Below are 17202 nucleotides of genomic sequence, written 5' to 3'. Positions count from 1 at the left end.
CAGTGAGAATGTCATCCAGTATTTTATAGGTTTTACAAATTGCAGCTGTAGAAGGCCAATAAACTAGATTAAAAACAAGATACAAGCATCAAAGCCAAGGATAAAATACTCTTAATCATTAACTATAACTGTAGTCAGTGTATGCAGAACTCTGTGACCATCTTTGCCTCTACAGGTCCCTTCTTCATCAGATTTCACTCAATGTCTCTCTTCTTCTAGCTACTTTGTGAGTGTTATACAAGAGTTCGCACCTCCACAACATTTTATGCACTGCATGCCCAACAGCGAGGTTTCTTGTCCCAGCTGAGGCCTCTGCATGTCCTCAGAAGCATGTAACAACAAAGATGGGGCTGTAATCTAACAGCAATAAAACGTACCATTATTATAAGCAACGTGAATATTAGCAACGTGAAGGACCCCGCTGAGATACATTTCAAATCTATCTATCAAACAATTATAGTAGGAAGTAGAGGTGTTTTTTTCTTCACCCAATAATCCTACTTGTCCTTTAAAGAAATCTCAACCACAACAGTCAGCGTTTTTGTAAAGCACCAGCTCAGACCTAATTGGATTTGTCAAACAATCACAGCTAAACAGTTCTCAGCACTCAGAGGAGTGTGGAGCTCCAGCAGCTGAACAGCAGCGAAAGGAAAAGCTTCCAAGTCAGAATATATGACAATTTAATAGTTCATTTCAAGATGAAAAAAAATCCCCTTAAATCTGTAAAAGGACATAATTTGTCCCACAGTTCAAACCCTGTCCCTTAGCAGCGTAATGATGTAGTGAAGTGTGGCTTAGCTAAGTTTGTGTAAACTACCCTGCAAAGACGATTATCTGCAGTTATGTATTGAATCATTTTTATTTCAGCCTGCTCCGAATTCACAAAGACTGCTTCAGGCTTGCCTACGCAAGCTTGCTTCCTTTATTTCTCTTTGTTTTGAAGTTTTTAACCACAAATAAGAAAACAGGAAAAAAAAAAACAGAGAATTCTGGCAGGAAGACCTTACAGTAGTACTTGAAAAGAAAAGTAAGTATATCTTACACATACAAACAAAACAAAGCTTGAGGAACATGTTTTAGCTGGAGAGTTGAAACACTTCCCACTCTTCTGGACTTCCTGACTTTTTTTCCCCCTCAAAAGTGTGTGTATATATAAACAGGCAAATTTCTCTGCTCTTGCTGTGCATATCATCAACTTCTTGCTCTCTCTGTACATGCTTCCGTGGGCTGGAGGCTTCAGAACAGTGCATTTTTAAAGACAGCCTAGGATATAATGGTCTAAAACCCACAGAAAGCTCCTTCTCTGAATGGTGAACAAAATACACCGTAATGCCGTACAGATGATAGGCTCAGGAAGTGTAACAGGCCCAGTTGCACACAGCTTTCAGTGCCCTCAAACTGGGGTGTCACTAATGAAGATTGAGATTGGTTAGGATGTGTCAGGAAACAGAAGAAAAAAAATTCATTATACAGATTGTACACTGAGAATTGAAATGGCATTAATTTCACTGACTTTCAATAACAATCCCTCAATTTTTTAAGAATATTTGTTTTTTAGAAGAATATCAACTTGTGCACTTAGCTACAGCATTTTCTGTAGCTGTACAGTTTGTAAGGCGCATGCCTGTCACTTGTGAATATAAGTAAGCTTTGCACTGAATTCTGAAGCATGTTTTGATCTAGGACAACAGTGATTTGAAATAATGTCAAAAAACTCTATCATCAGCATCATCAATATCCGAGAGTTGTATACTCTTACCTGTTGGCTTATCCACACCAAGGAATCCAGCCTGTCCTAGGATTTTAAATATTTTATGTGCGGGGAACTGTCCTTCTTCTTCCCACTGGTCCACAAAGGGGTTAATCTCCTTGTCGATGATCTAGGTTTGAAAACACATTTAAAAAGTTATTAACAAAGACATTCCTACGGAAACACTTTTGACTACCTCTGGCTAAACACTTTAAAGAGAAAAAAACATATAGGGAAAGTGATGTGACATTTTGAAATCACATGATTTTGCTTACTTTCTGTCAGATGTTCTTATTCGCCACCCAACCAAATAATGTTATAAATGCAATGATGCAAATATAAATTATTCTTTTAGCAGTTACAGCTATTACAATAGGAAATCATCAAAGCTAGTTTAAAGCTCTCCAAGGTTTATGAAAATAGCACTTTCCCCTCTCCATTCATTATGCTTCCCCCTCTCCATTTGTTATATTTCTGGATACAGTTTCTAGACAGCGACAGGAAGGGAAAGCTGGCATGTCCTTAGAGGGACCTTGCCAAAGAGGGATGACATTCAGTTCACTGGGATCACACAAGACACGAAACAAGCAAGTCTTAAGGACTTCAGYTCCTCACTGTTTACCTGAAATGCTACCATTTTCAGAGCTGTTGGGGCACTCAAGTCCTGTCTCAATTTAGATTCCCCTAGGGTTTAATAAGACTAGGAAGGCCATATCCTGAGCTGTCTGGCTACTGCCCCTTGCTCTGCTCAGGCTGTTGTCTTCTCTCCCAGCCATTGCGAGCAAAACACGGATGCCACGTTCAGTAACACTTTGGGTTTCAGAGCACAAGGGTTGCACATCTCATCCAACAAGTCCCAAATTTCAGTGGTTGTGCAAAGAGAGCAAATYGGGCAACCTGCAGTTTTCCCAGCCTGCCTATAAGTACCTGAATCTCCTAACAAAGCCACCTCTGCACCTTACAGCTCTGCATTACATACTGCAGGGGCAGATTCTGACTTCTGCCATCCCTTTCTTATTGCTTGAGCCCTACCAGTCTGCTACTGGGCAGCACACTTCTTCAGGAGCTTTCAAGAGATTTCACACTGTATTCTGCCCATCTCTGTCTGCCTCCACAGGCAGGGGACACTGGGGATTAACAACTTCTGCTGGGCCTCCAAGTGCACCATGCACCTTTTTCAGCACACTTTAACATTGAACTCATAAGGTTCTCAAAATGAAACAAAAAAGCGGAATACTTAACTTGCTCAATAATTTTCACCTCTCTCCCTCCTTTATACTGAATAATGTAGGCCCCATGGTCACTAGTAAGAAAATGCTGCTGTAGTTCTTTCTCCCTAGGGCACTATCTAGGAGAGTCTACATAGAAGTTTCTATACTGCCATGTCCTATATGCTCACATTCTAGTATGTGGATCCTTAATTTTGAGTTACAGGTGAAGAAATACCTTTTTGATTGCACTTTTTGTTTGCGGCAACCTTTGGTAATGTTCACCTGACAGCATCTAGGAAAATGCCGAAAAGTTATTATAAAGTGTGCACAGAAAGTTATTGCAATGTTTTGACGGATCTTGGCAAAAGCATGAAGTGAGTGCAGTAATACTGGTTTGTGCCTGTTCGGGCTGGTACTGGGCCAAGTGTTTCACCGCCTACATACAAAGCTACCTTTGAAGTTAAACAGTCAGAAGAATGACTAAGGCATTAGACTCAGATAAGTTTTTTACATCATTCCTGTAGATTATAACCTGCTCACTTCTGTGYCTTTGAGTAAAACTCAAATTATTTAATGGAACCAAGAGCTAGTTATTACCAAGAAAAGTAAAATTTTCAATTTCTAGTAAAACAAGGTTTGTCTTGCATGATACAACAAAAAGATGAAGACAGCCTCACTGTACAAACTGCAAACAGCGTATGCCTCTAATATTACGGAAAAAAAACGGCAGTCAAGATACTGATATCCACAATTGTTAGCTAATCATTTCACTGTCCACTTTAAACTTCATTTTTTTTTAAATACATGAAATAGGTCTTGTCAAAAGTTTTCAGACTTTAGACACAATACAAAAAAAAATCGTGTTATTTACAATCATAAATAAGAATCTAAACAAATTAACTTTTTKCAGGCATGCAAAGTCATTCTTTTAAAAGTAACATTCCTTGAAAACAAGTCATCAGAAAACATCCTCAGGTAATTTGGACGGCGTGACCASTCAGGCTTGAGGGCCAGGCCATGGGGCACTCAGAGGACAGAAAGCTCAGGTGGAGAGAGCACCAGGGGAGCACATAAACCACATTGCTGCAGAACTGCAACGCTGGTCACTTGGCCAGTGTTTTAGCACCAGCTGTCCAATATTATCAACYCTTCACATATTAGTCAATGGAAACAGGGAGACGTGTTTTCAAAGGGCCAAGTCAGCAACCTTGAATGAAAGAACATGTACAATTACAGAATGTGTACTTAAAACACTTCTAAAGATGAGTTTACTCGAATGCAGGTCAAATACACTGCATACCTAACTATTCGATGTGTCCCTCCTCTCGCTTGGCTTGTTTCTCTGATCTGTGCCCCCAAAGAAATATTTCAAGGTATAACTAATTTAAATCTTGATTAATTTTGAATTAACTTTAATTTTTTTAAAAACACAGCATGTTAAATAGTGCTAGCACAAATTATGCAACTACTTTAATTTAAGATACTTACACAGTGTTCGGTAAATATACAGAAGCAAGTTTACAGCAGTAGCTGAGCAGCAGTTCTATTTATTTTTATAGGTTTTATCATGAGAAAAGTAGAAACCATGAGTGATAACATTTAGACTTACATTACTAAGATGCTGACTGTAGTAAGACCTAAAATTTGTCTCAACAGAAAGATTTTAACACTGCATCTGGAATAATAAATGCTATCTGACAGGTATTCCCAAGCGCAAAGGTAATCTTCTAATCTAATCTAGACAGCCAAATCTCAACAGAATTTGGGATATATATATTGACTTGGAAGCCATATTTCTTTTCTGCTTGCTGATAAAGTACTAATAAACCACAATAACAGGAATTCTGTTCTTTTCCTGATGATTAGGGCATAGCAAGCCTCATGCACAACACTGGTATTTTTCTCAGGCTGCTCCACTCCAATCATGCAAAGCCAAATCTAAAGCACTCAGCTTTGAGGACAATATTAGCTTAGTCTACATGTCAGTGTGAGCTCTAGCCGCTCTCTGGAAAGTGTCTGAAAGAATGGTATAATAGCAGGTATCAACCCTGGCTTGTTCTTTTTTAAAAAATAAGTATTATTGTTATAATTAAACAATGTGGATATTTGCCCAGCAGGAAACTAATTAAGCCAAAAACTCATTTCATTTTTGATTTTTTTTTWAAAGGTTTTTTTAAAGTAGTCTTTACAAGGTTGTGTGAAAAACAACACCTGTAACTTCCTGCTCAGGAAAGGGGAAATGGAATGGGAAAAGAGAGTAATGCAGATTTTTTGTTATAGATTATTCTAATCTCTCTCTAAAACAGACAGATGGAAATATCTTCCCAAAATATTGCCAGATAATTGTGTGYTTTGATTATTTTCCAGAGGAAATTATAGTATATATTTTGTGTATTGAAAGCATATATAGATGTCTTGTTCAAGAATTAAAGATTCCTTCTCATGATTCACCAACAAGTTTAGTTTCTATCAAGCGCTTCAAATTAGAAGTTAAAGGCCATAACATTTCCTTATGTGCTATCTCCTACATCTATCCTTTATAATATTATGGTAATATAGTATTTCAGTGCACAATAAACAGGACAATATTCTTGAAAAGAAATCATTAAACTAAATTCTTACAGAAGGGCAGAGTTTTAATAAAGCTTCTTGTGAGTTATGCCTCAACTGAGATTAGACTTACTTACTAAAAAAGTGACAAAAATTATACAAAAAAGATACGTTTCAATTAGGAAGATTAAATGCATTCAGTGATGCCATACAACCATATCATATTATGTTAACAGGAGTATTTTTTCTTTAAAAATAAGTTACAGTAATTGAACTTAGCTCTATTACTATAATAACCAAAGACAACACAACTAATGGAGTCTTCAATGTAATGAAAAAAGGAAAACAAATACACAAAAAATTGCTAATGATAGTTCTTCACCAATTTTATCTGGACAATCAGCAAAAGACTGGCTTAAAAGAATTGAGAAAGCAGACGAGAAAGACTTTACCTTTGGCACTATTAATAATTACAATACAATATTGTACATAATCTCTGGCACTATAAAACAATTTACCATCCTACAGATACTGATGTCCAGGATAGACAGTATTTTAGCAAGAAGAAAGAACTTAAGGAAAGATGACTTAACTGATGTAGCCAAATCTACTACACTGTTCATAACTACTAAAACAACCCTATAGTCATCAGAGTTGCCATGGAAATGAGTTTCCTGTTGACAAGCTCCTGGTGACTACCACTCAGAACCCTCTGCAGGTCTTCCCTGTTTCTCCTCAGAGGTATCTAGCTCTCTTTGCTGACCAGGTATGGGGGACTGAGAAGGAATTTATGCATCTAAATAATGGTTGTTTGCTTCCAACACGTTGCTCTCATTTGGGATCGCATCTGAGATATAGCACACTAGAATGGATTTTCCTGCAAATATTCTGTTTCTTCTCACTCCTGGACTTAGAGGCCACAGTTCTCCCTCAGCTGCCTCACAATTCTTCTCAAGCTCCAGGCAAAGTTTTTTAGTAATATTCCTAAGAAAGGTATCTGAAAGGCAACAGGGAAGGAGATTGAGATATGGAAATATGAGTGCCCAAGACAGAATCAGAGCAAATCCAGCTGAGTGAGGAAAGAGTTGAAAAAGGAAGTTCCCTTGAAGGTTCTCACAAAAGGTGGTTTCTGACCACTGCTTCCCCTTGAGAAGCTATGGTGAGCCTGACATTTCTGACATGTGGCACCTGGCTGACAAAGCACGTCTGCCTGTATATGATGGAYAAAACAGTGTCCTGCTCTCTCTTCTGCACTTAAGAGATCTCTTCCAGTGTTGGTAGCATGGTCATTCATGTATAATTCAAAATTAGGATAATCAGTTCTACAGCTTGCCAAAGGATTTATTTGATTCTAATACAGTTTTGCTATTGAGGAGATATGCAAGTTTTTGTACAACTTTCTCTGAATAGCAGTTGCTTCTGTTTTTAGGGTCCCCATAATACACACTAGGAGATCCTGCCCATGTGGGCTGTCAGGGCCCAGGGTGGCTGAATCACCCAACCTGGTGATGATGAACACCATGGTAACAAGCCTTGACCAGTAGTTGCCACCACCCAAACAGAAAGGCCTTCATTCAGTCTCTGCCATGACATGCAGAAGCAAAGGCAGTACATGACTTGGAAGACCACAACAGTTCAGAAATAACCCCATCACACATTTACATTTAACCACACGTTAGGTGGAAAACACTCCTTGCAGTGCTTAATCAGGCTTCTCATACGCAGCTATTTAGCATACTGTCTTTTGGCAACCAAAATTCAACATTACAAGCTTGCCTGAGGTCTGAAGTGATCGAGTCAGCAAAGCTGTAGCTTGCCATTTCCTCCTTCAGGATACATACCACAGTGATTCACTGCGGATTTTCAGGAAATTCTACAGATTTTTTTGAAAGGGATTGTTTTTTAARTACTAATATAAGCAGAGGAATACCCATGGATACTCAAAAAAAGTATTTTACCTCTCAGCCTCTGGCCATCTCTCCTTCTCTTACAAAAGCACACTTTCCTCTTCTTGGTCAGGACTCATCTGGAATACCTACGTGAAAAAGGTGACCCATGACTATACAAGGGGTTCTGCAAAAGAAATGAATACCCTATGGTCTGCAGAAAATCTTACACTTTCACGTGAGAAAGACTCTCTCTTGCTCATAATGTGGAAGATGCAGCATTTGGATACAATCTGTGCCTATTGTTCTGTATTCACACTTGACTATTGAGCCAAGTTTATGGTGCAACATCTACATTAATGACTGTCTACAAACTACTGCTAAAGAACTTGCCCTGTTTGAGTGAAAGATTTGGGACTGGACCTCAGTGATAATAAAGAAATCTTCTGTGCTCTGAGCTGTCATCAGGCTATTGCTGAGAACAAATCAAGAAAACATTTTCCACAATGATGCAAGGTTGAACTTCAGAAGTTCAATTTAAGTGTAGACATCTGTTTCATGACCCTGCAAAAAACAAACACTTGACAGGAAAAAGTTCTAAAAACAGAATATTGAGATAATTAATAAAAAGAACAAAATAGTAGTAATTTTGACTTAAGCTTTTAAAAGTAATATTATTAATTTTTACAAATGTCAAACTAAAAGTTCTGGAATTATAATCTAGAAGGAAATTCTTTTTAAATTCTTAGYATTTTCAAGTCATCATCAAGATATTCAATAACAATGTGAGCACAGTACATTAAGTCCTGTGTTTTTTTCCACTGTTTCCCCAATATTTTAATATATGTAACTCAACATTTACAACTAGTAGAAATTAGAGAGAATGGTTTAACTATTCACAAAAAGTTTTTTTTTTTAAAAAAAGCTTGATTTCTTTTCATATTTTTCTGCAAGTACTAGAAACATTTTTTAAAAATATTTTGTTATTCTACTTAAGATTTTCAATCTTGTTTTCCCTCTTATCTAAATCTAAAATAAGGAATTAGCACATGTATCCACATGTTCTTTCCCAAAAACCTCATCATACTTGAAGGAAACATATTTCCCCAAAAATTGTATCATTATTTTACTATTCATCTCTTTTTATTGCATCTTTTTTTTTCTCTCATTATATTTGAGGACTAATAGGTCCTGAAACATGAATTCAATTTTAGGAATATTTGTCAACTACAGCAATAAATATTTATAAGMGTTTTGTTGTTGTTGTTGTTTTGCTTCACTTGAAAGGAGCAAGATTTACCTAGCACATGTAAACAAACTTACCGATATAACCCCAATCACATTCAATAAATAGAGAGATGCATKGACTGAAATTTGCAGACTAAAAACCAAAGAGACAGAAGCTCTGTATAAATGGCATTAGACAGTTGTTCATTCTTGTCCTCATCTCTTTTTGAACTATAAACACACACTTTTGAGTAAGGAATGAGTGACTGAGGGAGTACTTAAAACCAGAAGGTAGGAAAGTTGCTCTARAAACGTTGCCCTCAATTCATGAATGTGCCAGACACTCATACACCAGAGGGGATGTCTGCCAACTCCTCCCCCTTGAAAAGGTCCAGGGAAGATCCACACGACTCTGCTCTACTTCAGTTCATTTTGGTCTCCCCAACTTTTCATGTAAACCGGACCCAACTGTTCTGCATGGCATCTGCAGAGCAAGACATGATCAACCAGGTTAGAAAACAGCTGTAGAGCAAGGATACTTTAAGCCAGCCAGAAAATATCACCAAAAAGGGGAAAAGAGAGGTAAGTCAAAATATGACCTTTTTTTTAATCTCCATACCTMAAAGTCTTACATAGTGGAATAGTTCTCAGCAGAATACTGGCCCCACCTCCTCTGCTTAAGCTCACTGCCAGTCCCTTTGACTTTGTGGGGTCCCATACAGCTAAAGTTCGGTGCTCACCGAAGGACCTTGCTGAGCATGGGCTGCATGGCAGAAACGTCTGCTCATCACACTCCATTTAAATAGTAAGCAATGCAATCCGCTTATTCAGCATGTAAATGTACTAAACACTTCACACAATAATGAGAGGGAGGCATCAATCACATTAGTCAGGGATGTCCCAACCTACTCTGTACACATGTATATGTTTAGACATACACATAGATTGCAGGTTATTTAGCTTTCCCCCGCTTTCTCCTTCCCAATGGGCAGTACACAAGCTTRAATTGTAAGAATTAAGGAGAAAAAGAGAGTCACTAAAGTTTAGCACTAYGAAGGTGGTTCAAAAGGGCAGGCAACTCACTATTGGTAGGGCCTAGGGTATCTTTAGGATTCTTCTGCTTTTCTAYTCACTACRGCAAAATGAGGGTGAGCAGGCCTGGCTCACATCTGGCTTTTCCCACTGCCATTAGACATAGCTGTGGCCAGAGCTGAGCCTCCAGAGAAACTTCTAGTGGATTTAAAACCAATCCTCAGTAGGCTTGTATAAGAGAAAAATAGAAGAATTTCCTCAGCACTGGAAAACACACGACTGAAATGGGAAGATACACTTTTAAAATTGATTAATTACAGCACCACAATTCCTTTTTGTACCATCAAGTTAGCCATGTTACAAGCAACAGAAGAATCATGTAATTTGCTACAGCACTGGTGATGCAAATACTGCAGTGATCAGCAAATGTAGGAACAAACTGTTACTAAATGAAATTCTATTTTCCCATTCTCAAGTGAAAAAAAATAGGGGATGGAAAACTCTGTAACATAAGAATTGGCAGGATCTCATTATATAATGAAACAGACCTATCTTMATTTATTTTTACAAAATCTGATTTCCAGCAGAAAGGCACACTCATTACAAGGGTTATGTAATTTCTTCTCTGTTCTTTTGGCAGTTACTGGGCACAATTCTGTCTAAATCCCTCTCCGTGTGACACAGTTCCYTGCAACATACAAAGTACATAAAAGCAAAGCTGATTTTTAGTTCAGAAATTTGAATACTGCCGAACTTTTGGTCCCATTATTTTGCCTCCTTCACCRTAGGAGGCAAAATAAATAAATAAATAAATAAAAATAGAACCAAAAATTTGTGCCACACAAGTAAAACTTAAAAACCTTCATGCCTTCCAGGGAAAAGGGGGCTGAGCAGAAGTATGTGCTCTGCCTCCACTCTGCCCAACCACCAGTGCAACCAGGAGCCCCACCACTGGGGCACACAACTTCACCCTACTAAGGAAATAAAAGCTCCAGCCCAGTGACTGGGGGACTGGGTCCAGCTTCACCTCTTTCTTGGGAACAAGATGTTGAAAGACTAGCTACAATTGGAGAAGGACCCACATAAGCCTAGGTGACTCCTCCTTCCTCATGCCTCTCTGTGCCAGCCCAAAGGACAGTGAAATTTATTTGCAGAGTTCTGAAATTAGAAAGTGGTTATGCATTTGCATTTAGTTTCATGGAATTTCTTAACTTCTCTCCTTTCATCRCATTCAGATTTTTATACTTAATTTCTCTGTCTCATTGGTAATAGCTACTGTATCTTCCATTAACCAAACCACAACGAACAAAGCAATGCACAACCAAAAGAACATTTTTCACCTCCTGATACTCAGCAACATGTGTTTCAAGCCACTTGGGTCCTTGTATTCTACTTGGACATAACATTTTTGCAAAAACGGAAAACTCTCCTGGGGATCTAGAAGGTGTATTCAGGTTCTATGGTATTCATGTCCTGTATACAAAAATATAAGCAATGMATAGTACCCAAGGAGACATACATAATAAACGTAACTTAGGGAAAGAATAAGGCTTCTCCCTGCYGTTACCKCTACAGTATTCCTCCAACATCCATCCACAGCTACAGATGTGTTATACATCTCTGAATGTTGAAGTTTTAAAAATAAGAAYAGTGGGAACAGAGTTGGCTAGGAAACCCAGAAAGATTTTTGGAGAGTACTTAGAATATCCGAACRTTTACCCTTACAGCTACTTATTTCAAGCCCACCACTGTGCAGTCCTTGTGACTTATATAGTTATTAATGTGAACACACAAAACTCATTTGCTTTCCCTCTTCTTCAGTCAGCAGGATTTTTTTGTGCATGTGGTGTCACTGTAGGGAAAAAAGTAGGTCAAAGAAATTCCCTTTTCCACCTACAACTAGCCAGATAACTGCATCCCTCATTTGACTGGATTCAGGCTCAACCACAGCAACCACAAATTCTGTTCAAGACAATTGTGATTCTTAGTATTTTGTAATGAAGTAAACTCCCCAAGTACTCCGCGAGTCTTACTGCACTCCACACACACAACACCTCTACTCTCTTCACTGAGCACAAGTACAACAATATCTAGAAACTTGGGACATAGGACTGTCCYAAGCAACTTGATCTTCTGCCCAACCACCAGTGCAAGCAGCAGCCCCCACCACTGGGTATTTTGTCACCTTGGCACACACCTTCACCCTACTCAGAAAATAAAAGGTCCAGCCCAATGGCTGGGGAATTGAATCCAGCTTCACTTTTTCCAWGGGAACAAGATGTTGAAAGACCAGATACAACTGGAGAAGGACCGACAGAAGCCTGGAGAAATTAGAATGAGTACGAATCACACTGCTTTCACAACACAATACATAAAGACATTTTTTTGTAGCCTGGAATACAGGGAAACCAGAATTAGTGAGAACAAGGTGAGTGCCAAGGGCATGGCTATTCCTTTGATTTGAGGGCAAACGCATTCAAAGTGAAGCAATTGCACAGGAGCAAAAATTTCTGCTTCAGATCAAGTCTGTTTTGGTGCTGATTTCAGGCAAGTCTTTAGGGTGGCTAGTAGCTGTTATGTAACTTGTATGCAGTTATGAAAGCAATGTAGAGCTGGGTATTACCTACACAACTGTGGCATTTTTGTCCTCCCAACTCATATTTTCTGAAGTATAATGTAAAGCCCACTAGAAGTCTGGATATTACAGTTTAGAAACTATTTTTTCCTTTGGGTTATACCCCAGCAGAAAAACAAGCTATTTCACTGTGAGCCACACCATCCCAGGCCACCTCTCCACTGCAAGCTGTTAGGAATGAATTTGACTTCATGAAATTGTATGACAAGGTCCAACTTCAAATGTGTGTGCTGCAGGAGTTCATCCATCTTTGCCACCCACACTTTCCCTGTCACTGGGCACAGCACCAAATGCAGTACCTGGGTAGAACTGGAATTTCAGTATTGGGTAATAGCTGGAGATGTTGGCTGCTTTTAATTTAAGCAATGCTTTTTAAGTGCTGTCTGGGGCATATGATTCATTAGGATTGCAGACTTCTTTCAGAAGATCGGTTAGCAGAGCTTCCAGATGCCCGTGGTACTTTCCCACCAGCCAGGATCACAAGTGGCAACCAGGTTTTCCTGGAGCATGTGAGYGGGCTGCACTCAAACAGGGAGAGGTGCACTACGACACCCAGAGAGGTACAAGACCTAGCTTACCGACTGCACCCAAGAGGCCCAGACCATGACTGAGGCCTTTATCTAAACGAGAAAARGACTCATCCTAACGTGGTTACTGCCTTCACCATTTGTTTGTCTCTGATCGCTAAGAGGTGGAGCAACACTCTCTAGAGCTATCTAAATTATAGCTCTGCATGTGCTAAACTACAGATGAGAAGCCATTACAAACTCGCAGCTTATGCCATTTTGTGTATGTGCTGGTACTTAAACTATGCTCATCACCAGCTGGATACAGCGCCTAGAACCTCAGATACATGCAAGCTTCTCTGACACTGAGCAACAAATAAGAAACAATTCTGCTTATAAAATTGCCAATACTACATTTTTGCTACATAATGAGGCATTTCTATGTTAAATGACATTTTTCCTATAATCAGAAAAAAAAAACTTTCTTCAAAGCTTGCTTGATTGTGCTAAAGCTATTTTTTTTCCTTCTTTTCCCCTCTCCCTTCTTCTTCCTCCCACATTCCTAAGCTCTCATTTAAAAGCCACTCTTTGGTATGGATGCATTGGATGCATCCTTTATTGCACCACTATATTGCTGCTGGCTCTTCCAATAACAACAGTATCAATTTTAGACGTTTCCTCTCTGTCAAATTACTGCCAAGATTTCTTGGCACTAGCGAAGGAAATTGCTGTGTTCATCTATACCATTTCTCTATCAAAAATCTGCCCCCAAAATGTTTATATGATGTTTCTGTCAGACATAAGATAGAAAACAAAGGCCACTGCAAATACCCTAGAATTTGGGAATACAATTTGTTCCCTTAGACAGACACTCAGTGCAAAATCTGTGAGGCTTACTAACGACAGATTTTTTTAAAATGCCTCCTTCCTGAAAATTATTTCAGGTATATGACACGTTTTAAARATACAGATCCAACTTACACATTTTGCAGTTTCTACTTTCTCTTTCCTCTCTCCTTTTCTCTCAATTTAGTGAGAAACTTGTTTTCAAGAGATTTATTTATAATGCCAGCAGTAAGTTTGCTATTCTGTTGCTACTTTTATAATTTGCTACAAAGTTAAATAAATTAACTCTATCCAAGGTGCTCCAGTGGCAACAGCTATTATCCTTCAGCATTTTTCAGGAGGTCAAAAAGAGTCATATTCTCCTGACAGAGAATTTACAGTGATTTTACTGGAAAGTTATGGTGAATTTCTGTTTAATTAGGATTCTGTGGGCACACAGGGGTGCTTATTCTTGTAAAGATTCATCTATGAATAAGCAGAAAGCTTATGACACTGTCAATAAGTTAGCTCTGACATACGAACCACGAGCGTTTTGCCTACAGGCACGTAACACACTGTAACTAGAGCAAGTCATCACAACTAATCTYATTTGTATTAGATGCAGCTCCAGCAGAATATGTGCCAATCCATTTCAAATCTAGTTCCCAAAGCTTCTTACTACTAAGGCCAGAGGAAAGAAAAAAAAATGTATAGTACATACAACATAAATGCATATGCATACAGCTGTGCACACACATACAGCAGGTTAAATCTTTTTCCTGCAAGCAAGTTAATTTAACTACTGCAACAAGTGGCAGGATACCACAGCACTGCAAGCCCTGCTCGACAAGTTAAGAAAAAGTTACATTTTTGATTTCCAAGAGGAAGGGTGGTGACCTATAAAGTTGTAAAGGAAACCACTCACAAGGTTATTTCAATGCCCTTTCTAAAAACAGCTCCCTGGAATTATAGGAGTCTCTTCCTCATCCTGCTCAGAACAATTGGAAAATTACAGACCATTTAAATTACATTAAATTAATAGATTAAAAAAATAGAATGTATGGAAACAAAAAATAAGAGTTCATTGTTAATGGAATTACTTTGCTTATTTCTCCAGCTTTTCTAGTAGTTGCATTTAGATTTATCCATTGGAAAGAGTGCCCCATATTAAATAACAGTTACATTTAAAATGGGTTACAGATCCTGAATGGTCATTCTTTCCCAGAGAGTTTATTTTTCAGTTTATCTTAAATGCACTGGGGACAGGTTTAATTTAAGCCATAATAAACAGTGACTGCTAGAAGCTTTGGAGTGAACAACAACAATATATGCTGGGATTTGAGATAAATTCATTACATTTTTTTTAAAAAAATACATAGTCAAATAGAGGCTGAAATAAGTCCTATATAAGCATTTTGCAAAATATCAAGTTTTTTTTATTATTAATTATCTTACTTACTATAACTTCTTCTACAGTATATTCATCACAAGTATTTATGTGATAACCATAGCATCAGCATCCCACTTAGCCTTTAATGTGGTTATCCTCACTAAATTCAGAACGTTAGAACATAATGTTAGCTGCACTTGGGCAAAGAGAGGGTACGCAGCCCATATCGGAACAGGCCAAAAAAGTCAGTGTGTCTGTGTCACACGACAGAGCAGTGTTCACTGCCCTGGCAGATACCAATACAGCCCCTTTCCCCTGCCTTTTCCTTGATTCCTCAGTAAATGCTCAACTACAGACACCTGGAACACAGCTAGATTAAGACACAGATTTGTGACAGATTTGCTTTAAAAATCCCAGATCTAGACTACYACCTTCACTAAAGGTCTGCCTTCACCCTCTGCATTTAGGAATGACATCGGCTTTTAAGTTATGCAATTGTAAAGTGTAGTTACCAGTAGTATTTTCTGTTCCTCCTGCACACGCATATGGAAAACGCACAAGAACTGGGATAGGCTCCGTGGCACATGCACGGATGAAGGCAGAAGGATCTGGCTCCCCATGTACCACCAAACACAATGCTGTGCTGAGCTCCACATGCCTCAGCGAGTGACAGGGAGCAGCGTGCCAAGGGAACAAATTTAGCAGACATAAGACATTTGCTGATAGGGACAGCAAATGTTCCCTCCACAGAACAGACCAGCACAAACCTGACACCATGGTATGAACCATGAACTCCTTCGCTGTTAATCCAGGCAAGAGATGAGAATTCATTTCCAACTTCTTCTACTGSTCCTTTCTATGTCAGCTTATTCCTGCTTTGCAGAAGGTCCAAAAATTTAGACTAGTTTAATTAATTTCTTTTGAAACAGGCTAGTTGCAGCACAAGTCTTTTTCTTATTCCTCAGGTTCCTTCTTAAAATACATGAAAAGAACACACAATTGCAAAGCTCAAGGATAAGAGGCCTTTTTATTCATAAAAATCTTGTTTAATTAAATGGCCTTTGGAATATCCTGTTTTAGTAATGGAAGTATGAAAGCCAAYTCCAAAAAAATAGAAGTAGAAACCACATGAATCAGAAGTAGCTCTRTTATCTTTTCTCCACAGTGAACTGTGAAAGATAGGCAATTTGGGAAAGTTAAACTTATCCAGGAAAATATAAAAGTAATTTTAAAGAAGTTCTAAAGTAATTTTATAAAGCATCTATCAAAGCTATGACAGCACAAGGCCAGAGTCACATGAATGAATGAACAAACATTCTGCAACTCAATAGGTATCTGTAGCTTTCAAAAAACAGGACATAATGCTACACCTTGAACCAATGCAACACTAACTAGGACTTGTAAGTTTATCTATAGTCAAATTGGGGACAGCATCTAACGCTTGGGAAGCCTACCATTGAACGCTTGCTTCTATTCTGCTTGTTTGTGTCCTGCTGCCATGGTAATCCTGTTTGGTCCTTATATTAAGTCCTGAACTTCAGCACTTTACCCACTGGTCCATAGTTTAAAAGTTAATTCCTCATACACATGGCTTTTACTTCTCCACCCCTCAAATGTGCTCCACTACTCAAATGGCTTCTTGCCACCAAGAAAAAAAAAGTCTAACCATGTGATTTTGTCAAGTGTGCTGTTTGCATGTTACCTTACCAGAAGCGTCTCCGTTTCTCTTGGAGTTTTACAGGAATTGCCTATTACTCCTCTCGGAGAAAGGCCGCAGCGACCAAGCGGCTCTGTTTTGCCTTTTCTCGCCCGGCGCCTGCAGGCGCACCAAGGACTGACCTGCCCTTTGCAGCAGCTCGGGGGGGTCCCGTCACCCCCGGGCGCGGGCTGCGACGCTCCTCTCCCCCCACCTCGTCTCCCAGGGCTGAGCCCACCCGCTCGGCCGGCCCCAGCCCGGCCGAGGAGCGTTGTTCCGCGCCGCTGTCGCTGGCGGCAGGCAGGGCGCGCACAAGGCTGGATTTCAGGCCCTCGCGGGCGTTCAGGGGTGCCCAGGTCGCCGGGCTGCAGCGCGGCCCGCGCAGCGGCGGCCCCGACGTGATACGGAGAAACTTAAACGTCTTTTCCGCTTAAGCTCGGCGCTTCCCCGGGCCGCCCCGCGGTACCTTCCTGAGGGCCGCCCGCAAGGCGCCG

General features: G+C 39.4%; 1 protein-coding gene across 2 annotated transcripts in view; it reads right to left on the bottom strand.

Annotated features, from left to right (window-relative positions):
- LOC146592730 (putative acyl-CoA dehydrogenase 6) overlaps window positions 1–15689 on the bottom strand; it is an 86679-nt gene extending 70990 nt beyond the window's left edge. The window contains exons 1-2 of one of the 2 annotated variants that reach the window (XM_085310515.1): window positions 15525–15689; window positions 1760–1880 (exon numbers count right to left, since the gene is read on the bottom strand). In XM_085310515.1, the coding sequence (XP_085166641.1) occupies window positions 1760–1880; window positions 15525–15668 (265 nt within the window). In that variant the 5' untranslated portion in view covers window positions 15669–15689. The remainder of the gene's footprint in view (window positions 1–1759; window positions 1881–15524) is intronic. The other variant, XM_085310514.1, reaches the window with a different exon arrangement.
- Between the last annotated feature and the right edge of the window lie 1513 nt (window positions 15690–17202).

This window comes from Rhea americana, unplaced genomic scaffold (assembly GCF_003343005.1).
Source record: "Rhea americana isolate MKP2758 unplaced genomic scaffold, rheAme1 scaffold_32, whole genome shotgun sequence".
NCBI lineage: Eukaryota > Metazoa > Chordata > Aves > Rheiformes > Rheidae > Rhea > Rhea americana.
Note: the sequence above shows the minus strand (reverse complement) of the source record. Positions and strands in the feature narration are given on the sequence as shown.